This window comes from Lutjanus erythropterus, chromosome 14 (assembly GCF_056507025.1).
Source record: "Lutjanus erythropterus isolate fLutEry1 chromosome 14, fLutEry1.hap2, whole genome shotgun sequence".
NCBI classification, from domain to species: Eukaryota; Metazoa; Chordata; class Actinopteri; order Lutjaniformes; family Lutjanidae; genus Lutjanus; species Lutjanus erythropterus.
Window position 1 is genome coordinate 20,968,999 of NC_139330.1, and position 12,307 is coordinate 20,981,305.

The following is a 12,307-nucleotide window of genomic DNA, read 5'->3' on the forward strand; positions in this document are numbered from 1 at the left end:
GGTTTTCTGTTAAAAATGATAAGTTTCGAGCCCAAGCTGAGATAACCCTGATGACGTCAGTATGACATCACCAGGTTTATTTTTTCAAACGCTGGAAAGGTTCCTCCACGGCCACAGGAGATTTTACACAACGGTTTACACAGGCTGAGTGGTACTCCTCCTGGCGAGCAAACTGAACCTCGAGTGTAAAATCAGTGGAGTGTCTCTGTAAAGACCCGTCCACAAAAAGGTGATCAATAATGTCTTTCAAGCCATTCTGCTTTGAGATGTTAAGCTTAAGAGATACAAATGCATTCTGGTTTTCCCTCACTGAAGTTTTTTTCAGCCACCACCAGACTGTCCCTGCCCGCTCCTCCTTCCCTCCCCCCTTGTTTCTCACCACTCCCCCTTCAATTTCTTTCTTTAGTTCTTCTGCTTTTACAGATTTTTTTGAGACGCACGTCTATTTCTCGCCTCTGAGATGTCTGAATGTGGTTAACTAACAGCCACGAGTTATTAGATGAATTAACACTTGAAAAAAACGGCCTGTGGTATTGATGACACACTACTGAGCTCTATTTTTAATTAATCCCCTGTTTCCATTCCTCTCTGATAGGTCTAACACAGGTAGTCTGTTATTCCTTATGTCGAGTGTGTGCGCAGGTGTGTGTGCAGATTTGTGTGGCATCAGACTCTGCATAATTTACAGCCCATGCTTTTTCACTTTAGCACTACATATCGTCAGAACATGTGGCACCACAGAAGGTTTGTGTAACTCGTAGCCTGAAAGGTACAAAGTGAATTTACAGTTTGTGTAACATTTCATCCAGAATCGTTTCTAAAATAGACACGTTTGCTCGCTATAAACGTCGGGTGTGATTTTCCATTTCACTTTGATTTTATGCCAAGACCAGTTTGTTCAGTTTAGGCTTACAAATCCTGCATATTCTACCTTTAATGTTGAAGATTGCCTGATCTGGCTGGAAATTCTATCAGGACTTTCTCTAACAAAGTGCCTGAAAACTTGATGTGAAATCTAAGCATTTCTCTATAATACTAAGCATTCATGACTAAAGAGGCAACAATCACAGTTACAGTTTGGAAAAATATCATTGTTGGTTGTTATTTATAAAGAGTTTAGCACTTAAATTCTCCCCTAATCTGCTTCATCAGGACTGTGTGGGTGTGGTGTGATCAGTCTGGCATCATAAGCCAACAAACCCAACAACCAGCATCAATCTTAGACCAAATGTTGCTTAAGTCTGATTGGTGTGTGGAAATATGTGGCATTTTTTTTCACAGCTGAGCCCCACCTATTTTTAACCAATGAGCGCACCATAAAAGAAATCTCTTGTGAAATAGGCAAACCTGTTCTAACTTTAGCAGAAATGTTTGCGTTCATGTAGGATCCTGTCACTTGTGGTATCAAGCCGATTGAGAAAATAGTTCTTTAGGGCCTTTAAATTGGACACCAGCACCAGAAAATCCACAGTCTTGGATCAGTAAATGCAACCTTTGTTATTAACTGTGCAGAACAGAAAATGAGCCTCCTGGTGCAGAATTGAAGCCCAGTTAACTAACAGACTGCTACACATACATGTACTTCTTAATTTTTCTCTTGTTTCCGTTATACGCATGTAATGTGTTTAAAGTACATATGTTAGCATGCTGTAGTTGTGTAGGTCACAAACACTGTCCTTGCTTCCCAAAAACTGGAGGAGTTAGAGAGACAGACATGGAGCGAGCAGGCTTGGATGTCCTCTCCAGCAGCGCAGATGTCACTAAATAAAATATTTCATAATCCTGCCCAAATCCTCTAATCACCATGACAACAGGCAGCAGGGAGCCAGAGAGTGGTGGTGTGCGGACCCCCCCTTCCCTTCCCTTTCCTTCCCTCCCCTTCCCTTCCCCACTTTTTTCTCCTTTTTCTTCTCCCTCTTTTTCCCCTGTTTTCCGTGGAATTTGGGTCTACATTGTCAGATTTTTTTCCCCCCTCAGTGTTGCTTTATTTTCTTATCACCTAAAGAAGACATCACATTGATTTTAGAGAAAGTTACTCTGGCAGAGTCAACTGAAGACACTCAATACTGGCACATTTCTAGTTTCCAGCAGTTTTTGCCTCTTTTCTTCCTTAAGGGAAACAGTGTCACAACTCGAGGATAGAAAAACCCCAAACCTGAAGATGAGAACAAGTTTGAATTTGATTACTGAATACTTGCTGATTTTCTTCTGTGTCAGAGCAAGGCACACACACACACACACACACACACACACACACACACACAAAAGAGCACACACTGAAGGCCTGCTGGCTTCTGTACGGTGATAGGATAATGGAGGTGATGACCTCATGGGGTGAAAGGACCTGTTGCCTGGTAACAGTGTGGATAACAGCAAGAGAGGAGGGTATTCATATCACTAGTGTTGTGTGTCTGTGAGTGTGTGAGCGAGTCTGTGTGTGTGTGTGTGTGTGTGATATCGACCAGTGTTGCCAGGTAAAGGAGATGATGATAGTGGTTTAAAGTAGTAACTACACACCCTGAACTGTTTCTGTGTGTGTGTGTGTGTGTGTGTGTCACTGATTTAGCCTATCACACAGGCAAAACACACAGTCGCAGCCTGTGTAAACACTTCCTGCTGCTCAGTGCATTTCCTACATTTTACTGCTTCTTCTGCAGCTCACTTGACGCTGTGTGTGTGTGTGTGTGTGTAGGGGAGTGTGTGTGTGTGTGTGTGTGTGTGTGTGTGTGTGTGTGTGTGTGTGTGTGTGTGTGTGTGTGTGTGTGTGTGTGTTTCTGTGTGCCAGACATAAATAATTAACTCCCCTCTCTTTCTGTCTCTCTGCAGGTATTCGGCCCCAGATTATGAATGGGCCTATGCACCCACGCCCCCTGGTGGCGCTGCTGGATGGGCGCGACTGCACCGTGGAGATGCCCATCCTCAAAGATCTGGCCACTGTGGCTTTCTGTGACGCCCAGTCCACACAGGAGATACATGAAAAGGTACAAAAATAACTTAATCTGTTATGCTGAAAAACCTAATCTACATTATTACATTATTTTATTTTAAATCTCAAAATTAAACTGTCGCCTGCACTAGCAAGAACCTGTATCACTGACCCAACAACTTCTTATAAAATGGACTGGTGTCTTCGGACGGCTCTTAAAGCCTTGGTTGTTTGCCACAAAGACTCTCTGTTTATAAGCCCATTTTAGCTGCCTTTGTTTATGTTTGTAATTAACTTTAATTACTTCTTGTTGATTTGCAATCAATTTTAGGATTCCTTTTTCAAATTGTTTCAAGCAATCTGGAGCTTCTAGACATTAAGTTTAGAGTGGACACGCTTTAAGTCTGCCTCAATATTCAGCCAAGAAAAACAATATATAGGGAAAATAAATGAAGAATTGAAACTATGATGTTGCAGGTGGTGGAGCAGCGTCACAGCAGGGCCAGACTGATCTCTGTCTTGGTATTGTAGTTTTCATTATGATTATTTACGTCATATATCTGGGATAAGATATTCTAAATTTAAGGTTTATTTACTTGCTTGTTTGTGGAGGTGTTAGCATATGAAGGGAACTTTGGTGATGATAATTATTTAAACAGAAGTTTCAGAAAGTCGCACAGTGTGGGAATGACATTTTTCCTCATCACAGTCGCCTCAGTGTTTGCTCATGGTGAAAACAATTGGGTTGATAAAGAGTTCAGTCTAGATCTGCTCTTTGTGGAAAGTAGCCTGAGATAACTCTGTTATGATCTGGCAGTATAAAAATAAAACTGCTGTGTGACAAAGCCTATGGGTAACCATTTTGTACTTGCCTTGATGAAGGCCTGAATGGCTTAAATGTGTAAGCATGTTTTTAACTGCAAAATAGACATGAGTCAATAAAGACTTTTTAAACTGTTAACTTCCTGAGTGGCTCTGAGGAGGTTTGAGGATCAACTTTGGATCCTCAAACTGAAGAGCACCAGAGAGACACTTTTATCCACACACAAGCAACACTTCTGCTGATTGTTTTGTGACTAAAATTGACTCTACTGGAATGCTTTGCAAAAGATATAAACTCAAGAAAATTCATAGAATGAGAAGAATGAAATAAGGAAAAAAAAAAGAAACATTCAAATTTTCTGAAGCTAATTTAAAGGATTAAACGCACAGAGACACAGAATTTAAAACTAGAAGAGCACCAGGCAACACAAAAAGAATATTCACATGTACCTCCTTTTGTAATCCACTACATTTTGATTAGTAATTTCATTACAGGTTTCCTCACAGTACCAATTATATACTACAATTAAGCTTTTTTTTTTTTTTTACTTAATTACATGTAACTAGTTACTTCCCAACACTGTTAGTAGCTGAGCCTTGCTGAGCATTTCTCCTCTTTAATCCCCTCCATTAAAAAAGCCAGCAGTTTGAGAAAAGTTAAGTTTTCCAATTAGAATAATATGGGTTGACTCTTCCTCCTCATAATTCATATGAAGCTTAAACTTTGACATTGTAAATATGACAGACAGCAAAGATGTGCAAAGAGGAAATGAAACTTTGTGTTCAAGTTTAACATACAGCACATGCACATGTAAATGCCAGAATAGGTCAGCCCACATAATGTGGTACAGACTGTGCTGCTTGTTGTAACACAAAAAAATGTTGTAGTATCAGCAGGAGCTCATAGGCAGAAGCACACACTCACACACTCACACACTCACACACTCACACACACACAGACTGTGATACTGACATAGTATGAACTTTGACTACGATTCTTGAATAATTTTCCTTCAGTTGAGCGCAGAAGAATCGTCTCTTTCCTCCGTCTTTGTCTCCTCCTCTGTAATGTTTTAATAATATTTCAGCCCACTGGCTTGTTCCACTCTCCCAGTTCAACTATAATGGTTTCATCATCACTGACTCTAATCCCACTGGGTGCTGAAGTGCTGCTTTGTTAAATAAGGAGGAGGAGGAGGCTGGTAATAGAAATGCAGTATAATTGTTCCGAGCCAGAGTGGGTGAAACATTTGTCTTATTTTACTGCCTATATGCTGGAGCCAGTCAGCAGCAATTTTCCAGTCCAAGCTGGAGGGTTTGTGTCTTCATACACTCCGAGAGAGAGTAGGAGAGGTTACACTTCATGATATGTCAATTTCAATGGAAATTCAGCCTTGTTTTACATTCTCAAAACCTTTGTTGTTTTTCATTTACAATTAAAGGAGAAATCGGAAATATATTTACGTAATTTAGCATAAAATGACCATGATATGTTGTCAGGGATTAAGGAAATATGCTAAATTGAAGTACTTGCTTCTGCGCTGTTCTCCTTTGACCTTTTTTTTTTTGTTCCGGCTTGGAATAAATGTTTTTGTTTTCCCCGTTTCATGTGAATAAGAGTTCAAATTAGTGCCAGATATTTGCTGAATGAGTAAGTGTCTCTTTAGGAGTCACAAGAAATCAACAATATTTTTTTAGAAGGAGTAGATGTTTATAGCAGTTAAACTTAGAAATATGTTAAATATAGTTTGGCAGTCAGTCGCTGAACTCCAACTCTAGAGTTTGTATTTTCAGAGCAGTGGACTTTCATTTTCACAATAACAGGCTTAACTTTACACTGACAGTTACAAACAGTTGGTCAGCTTACAGTGTAGGACTTGTTCCTCACTTGTTATTGTCAAATTACGATGTTGCGCATGTCTTGTGCTCCATCTCCTTGTTTCTGCAGCCTGCTTGAGCTTCCTGGCATCTGAGGAGGAGGGGGCAGGGGGAAACAATTTGCTTCAACCATAGATTGCATGTTAAGTAGAATTTCAGTCTATTAAATGCACCATCTATGGCTTCAGCTTGCTATTTGGACTACAGTGTTTGAACATGCAGTTGTTACATATTGCAATGCAAAATAAATACTTGATTTTTGGTCTTCTTCTTTGCAATACATATATTATATTAGTCTTTTCATTGCTGTCTTAGTTCACACACACACACACAGACACACACACACACAAGCAATTGCTGTCCAGAAAGATGCTCTCGTAGTTACACATTACACATACTGAGGACCCATCTGGGAGAATGGATGTTGGCAGCATTCCCACAACTATAACTGCACAGCAGAGGGTACAGATGGGGCACTCTACACACACACACACTTGCACACACTTGCCAGCAACCTCGCTGCAAGTTTCAGTAGTGAAGTACTGTTCACACACAAGCATATAAACAAATTCACACACCGAGCAGGCAAACAAAAGCACAGTGTCGCTGTCTTTTTTTCATGCACGGCCTGGAAGTGAGCAGATGAAATGACTGAGGGATCTGTCATCTAAGGAATGAGAGTAAACTCTAGTACAGCGGTGATCTGCAAAAACTTGTGTTGCCCCTGTTGAGTGTGTGTTAAAAGAAATTTATTAGAAAGCGCTTGTAGTCTCTTAACTAATACAGTGGTGTCCTTGGAAAGACATGCAAGACTTTTGAATTGCAGACAGAGTGGTGTGTTTTTCAAGTGTCTCTGCTGTATCAGAACCACTGTTTTCATGAAGTGCAGCTGTTTTAGTGCAATCAAAGTAAAATTCCACAACACATCTCAGCCACAGTGGAGAATGTAACTGAGAAAATTATGTGTATCTGGCTCATGCAGAAAACACTTCATCAATCAGGACAAAAGAACGTTTCAAGAGAAATGGAGCATGTCAGTACTTTGTCACATAAGACTGGCAGTGTTTTGGTTTTACTTTATTCATTTTGGGGCCTTTATTTGATAGTTGACAGTGTAGTGATGGGCAAGAAATGTTGGGAGAGAGAGGGGGGGGGGCGCATCATGTTCAACAAAGCTGGAATTGAACCAGAAATGTTCTATTTATGTATTAGGAGCCTTAACCATACCCAGATGCTCTGTTTTGAATAATCTAAAAATTTATGAAAGCTGAAAAAAAATATTACAAAAAAGTATAAAATGATGGTTCTGGACTTTCTGCACCCCACTTACACCTGGCATTAAAATGGGATTCTGTATCTGAATATATTAGCCGGGTAATCTGAACGTACCTTTTTATTTACGCCTGGTATTTTAATGTGCTCTCATTATCTTCACTGAGAACAGATCTCCATCCTCCAGAGCAAAACCTGTGCATGAATATTTTGAGATGGAGGCAAACAAGCCCAAGGACTTTTGTGAGTTGTTGAGGGGAAACTTTATAAATTCCGTGAAACGTCGTCTACGACAAATTGTTAATTATTTGTCCACTCTTGTAAATCTGGCAAATGTAGTGCATGACTATGCCTTTCTTTGTATGTATAATATTGTGTCACTTTGTGCGATGCCAGTGTGTAGGTTACTCTGTGACTAGGACAGATCAGCTGAGGTATTTCTTACTATATATCATTTATTTCCCACCCCCATATTATTTTATTTTTCAGGCAGTTTCTTGAATAATGCTTATTTTGGCGCGATCATAACACACAGTAGACATAAAATCAGTAATTAGAGGCATGTTTATTTCAGCCTTCTCTTTTGCTTGGTCTCTAAATTTGAATAACAACCTTTATTATCTGTTAGCTAAAGACAAATATCAGTGTTATGTTGCGTACGGGTGGCAGCACATTGTGTGGATTGTGTTTACACCTACCTAAGATCTGAACACAAGGCGAGCCAGACTGCCCTCAGACGTGGTCAGGCAGATCCAACCACTTTCTGATCGTGACGCATTTACATCTTGCGTTTACATGTGTTTTTCCTTGTCTGGATAATGTGCCCGGATGCAAATAGCATTTTGATATCAGGTGTAAATGTGCTTTTAGATTTCATGTCCGCATAGTTTTCTCATGTGTGCGTGAATGTGGGCATCTTTTTCATTAAGTGGTTTGATATTTTGAGAAATGTGCCTTTTCACACACAGTTAAATGAGAGGAATGATACCTCTCTTTGTGCCAAGGTAGAGCCAGCAGGCAATTAGCTTAGCATAAAGACTGAGAGCAGGTGGGAAAACTACCGTACCACTTAAACTCTCTATTTTTTTTGTTTTATGTTTATTATTTTTGAGAGCAAAGCAGGAATACAACAACAAACAAACCATGGCAAGGAGGGAAAAAAAACAAACAAACACAGCACATCCTAGGTAATGACAATAGCCACAGCCATAATTAAATTACAGGGTTTGTATGAGTGCTAGAAATCCTTAAAAACACTTTAATTTTAATTTTGTGTTTTCAAGCTTTGAAAAGTGCTTGGATTTTGGATAAAATCCTTGAAACTGCTTGAAACTGCAATTACATTTCTGTCATAATCAATCACTACCTGGCTGAATAGTTTGTGTTTTAGATAAAGAATTTTAGATAAAGAAGTCAAATAAATGTGAAATTGCCTCAGTCTGAATGCCAGGTCTACTTACAGACACGTGGTACATTTTGAAACATGAAGGAGCCCTGAAATTAAGGACAAAGTAGTTTTGCAAAAGTATATATTGTATTTTTAAAAAAACAGGAATACACATCAAGGTGCTTTACATTGGACACAACACGTTCGTCCTTTCCCTGAAAATATTTCAGCACATGGTCCCAGATCTTATTAAATACAGCCCCTCTAACTTCATTATAAAATCTCTCCAGATGTAGTGTTTGCCATTTCTTCCAGCCACAAATCATATGTCCAGTTTCCACACTTGCAAAATTAACATTTTTGCAATCATCATTCCAAACAAAACAGCCATACTTCCATCCGTATTGGCAAAAGATAAGGAACTAGCCGCTCCAAAAACTCACTATTTTATTTATTGTTATATATTCATGCTATGTAACACCCTCTTAAACCACAAATGAATCACCATGCTTAAGTATGTTGTTGTAGCTGTGTAAATGTGCCATTGCACTAGTATAGAATAAACCAAGTGTGTTGCCTTTGTCCTGGGGTTTATGGTTTTTTGCAATATTCATGATTCCTTGCTGTAGGTAACAGCCGTGCACAAAACAGTGTGATGATGGCATGCCAGCCTAAGCTGCTAAAGAGTTCCTAAACTAATTAACACAATACAAAACCCATTTGCTCACTTTTTCCACTTCATGTAAACTTGCTCTCAGTTTATATTCCTGTTGCTCAACAGTCCGCTGTGATTTCTGTCCTTTTCCAGCTCCGTCTCCAGCCAAGCCTGCTGCTGGCCCGCTTTGCTCGAGTAATGAGATTAATGCATGAGGAGAGCTTTAACCTTGAATTCAGCATCCAGCTCCCACTTCAGCTAGCTCCAATAAAAATGTAGTATGGAAATTCATGGCTCTGCTAATCTGGCTGGATTAGGTTAATTCAGTTAGCGGGTTGTGAATTTAAACTTGTTGTTTAGCAGCTGTGGCTCGCAGCAGCTACTTGCTTATGCTTTATGAGTTTCTCAGGGGCTGTCAGTCTACTATATGGTCCTGCCTGAATCCACTTCAGCCTTGTTTGCGTACAGTCTGAATGAATTGATTGTGACGAAAACCAGCTCTGGCAAGCACTCATTATAACCACATAGACAAGCACTCATATTTTAGAGCACATAAACAATCAATTTGCATTTAGATGAAGAATAGTGGACATAAACTTAGGTCCAGGAAAATACTTTCTTATTCATGTTGGCCGCAAGAAGTTGCTCATACATAATGTGGGAAACCATCTGAATATGAATGTGGGGATGGTATTGATTAAGAACAAAAAGACTTTGTGATCATAATATGAATGCAGTTTCCAATCACCAGTTTTCTTCCAGCAGCTAATGCTTTTAGGGATGCATTATAATATCGGCGTCAGTCAATAAAGGCTTTATGAAATTAAATATCGGCCAGAAATGAATATTTCTGCTGATGGCAGGCCGATAAGGTGAAGCTTGAATTGTGACATGTCTGCGGTGTGCAGGTTTTTTGAAGTGTCTTAACCAGACAGCAAAGTTCCTATTTGCAGTGATTGCCCAGCATCTGTCATGTGTCTGTCTGTCCCACATCTTCAACAATACAAACTGAATTACCAGTCTGCTGCGTTCCAGACCACATCAGGTCTGAATTTCCCAGTTCAGACTTGGTATTTCTGTCAACTTTCTCCTTTTCCAGTAAAAGTGGCATATAGGGTCACATCTTAAGTTAGCTAATGTTAGCAAAATGCTAGCTAATTATTGATGTAGATTACATAGCTACATAGCTACTTGACATCAGTTTACTGGCAGAACAGGTTTTACTATATAATAGAACGTACTTTGAGTCATTGTACTTTTCTAGTTGGAGGTTGGAAATTTTTGAGCTGCGTGTTGTCTGGAATCAGAGTCATTATCCCAATTCATATAATGGCAAATTTGTGAAGAGCAAAGAGATACAGGCACCAGCAAAGAGTAGAAATCATAGTATTTTAATCTCACTGTAAGAGAAACTTGATGCAAATAGATTAAGTATATCAGTATCGGCATCAGCAATTGGTCAAAATGAGTTGGAAAATATCAGTCATGGACAAAAATACAATTTTGTATATCGCTAAATCAGGGGCTCCCAAACGTAATACACAATAGATGCACAGTAGACCTATAGGGAATCCCCCTCTGTGTATTTTATTTATTTATTTTTAGATTTGAAGAAACTAAAGTCCTCTGAGGTTGTCAGTGATTAAACTAGGATCACTATACACAGTAAATCAAAACGGCCAACCCTGTTTCTTCCCTTGTTGTTCCAATCATCTTCACAAAAGCTAAAACAGATCCTACAACCTACTCAAGGACCCCTGTTGGTTCCCAGATTGAAAACTGCTGCCCTACATGAAAATGAAATGTGGTGTAAATAAGACAGTGATGATGATGATGCCTCCTCATCAGGTGCTGAATGAGGCAGTAGGGGCCATGATGTACCACACCATCACCCTGACCAGAGAGGACCTGGAGAAGTTCAAGGCGCTGCGAATCATCATCCGCATCGGCAGCGGCTACGACAACATCGACATTAAGGCTGCTGGAGAGCTCGGTGAGACGGGGGGGACAGACGTAGACAAAAGAGGAGGAAGATGGATAGATAAAGAGAGAGGTTGTTCAGAAGCAGACAGTAATCATACGCTGTGAATAATGAACAAGGAGGAGTCGTATCTGCCCATATGGCTCATTCAGTCACCACCACATGAGAAAAATAAGAATAAATCAACAAAAAACAGAATTGATGCATTATGGATAAGTGCTCCCACTGGATGTAGGCCAAAGCAAACTCTGCTTGCTGCATTGATTTAACATAAGCAACATATGTAAGAGGAATTATTGCATACTGTAAACAGAATATGTAATGTAAGTGTTTCTCATCCAGAGCAGATGCTCCAACTAATATGAAACTCTCCCTCTGATTCCCATTTGGCCCCGTTGGCATATGTTTGGTATGAGCGCAGGATTTAGTGTGATATCCTAATTATTGTCGCTTGTGGTAATACATTTCAGTATGCTGACATGAATATTTTTTGAGTAATGTTCTTTTCATTCGCATAATTTGCAGATATAATTATCATCTTATCCTTCACAGTTCAGTTTTATACTCAGTGCATTTTTATTTTGTAGAAGGTCATAAAGAAAATACATTCCCTGCCAATTATTTGGTGAAATAAAAAGCTCTTCAAACAGCTACAGTAATTATAGCCAACTATTAAAACTATTAAATCTGTGAAGTAATTGTGTCACTTTTCACTTGAAGTATCTGTGTCATTGTCATCTTTTGAGCTTCAATGTTTAATGTTTTTTCTCTTCATCTTATATTTTCCAGGCATCGCCGTGTGTAATATTCCCTCAGCAGCTGTAGAAGAAACGGCAGACTCAACACTTTGTCACATCCTCAACCTGTACCGGCGAAACACCTGGCTCTACCAGGCTCTCCGGGAGGGCACGCGGGTCCAGAGCGTGGAGCAGATCCGGGAGGTGGCGTCGGGGGCAGCCAGGATCCGAGGAGAGACGCTCGGACTCATCGGATTTGGTGAGCTGCTTCTTTGGGGTTTTACTGTAATCTAAGTTATCTGCCCATTTTCACATTATGAAATGAAATGTTCTTCAGGGTAACTTCATTTTTGCAGGCAGCTGTTTGATTCTGGTAATCAGTAAGGAGCGCTAATTGTCCTTTTATTTCGTTTTTACTGTTTCCAGGTTGTCAGTTAATTAACACAGTTGACTTAACCCATTTGTCTTTGTCTGTCTATACTTTTAATAGCTCAGTCTGTTAAGTGTCAAAAATAGCACTATGAGGCTGCACAGCGATGCTTTGAGCTAATTACTATCCTCAGCCTGCTAACAAGCTCACAGTGGCAAAGCTAACAAGATGTTTAGCAGGTATGGACTAATGTTTACAATGTTAAAAACCAAGTTAGTG

The 12,307-nt window shown here is 39.7% G+C and overlaps 1 protein-coding gene across 4 annotated transcripts in view; it reads left to right on the plus strand.

Moving 5' to 3' along the window:
* ctbp2a (C-terminal binding protein 2a) overlaps positions 1–12,307 on the plus strand; it is a 90,249-nt gene that overhangs the window by 69,737 nt on the left and 8,205 nt on the right. For all 4 annotated transcript variants that reach the window (XM_084735386.1, XM_084735385.1, XM_084735384.1 and 1 more), the window contains 3 exons: positions 2,827–2,981; positions 10,789–10,933; positions 11,711–11,917. In XM_084735386.1, coding sequence (XP_084591512.1) covers positions 2,827–2,981; positions 10,789–10,933; positions 11,711–11,917 — 507 coding nt within the window. The remainder of the gene's footprint in view (positions 1–2,826; positions 2,982–10,788; positions 10,934–11,710; positions 11,918–12,307) is intronic.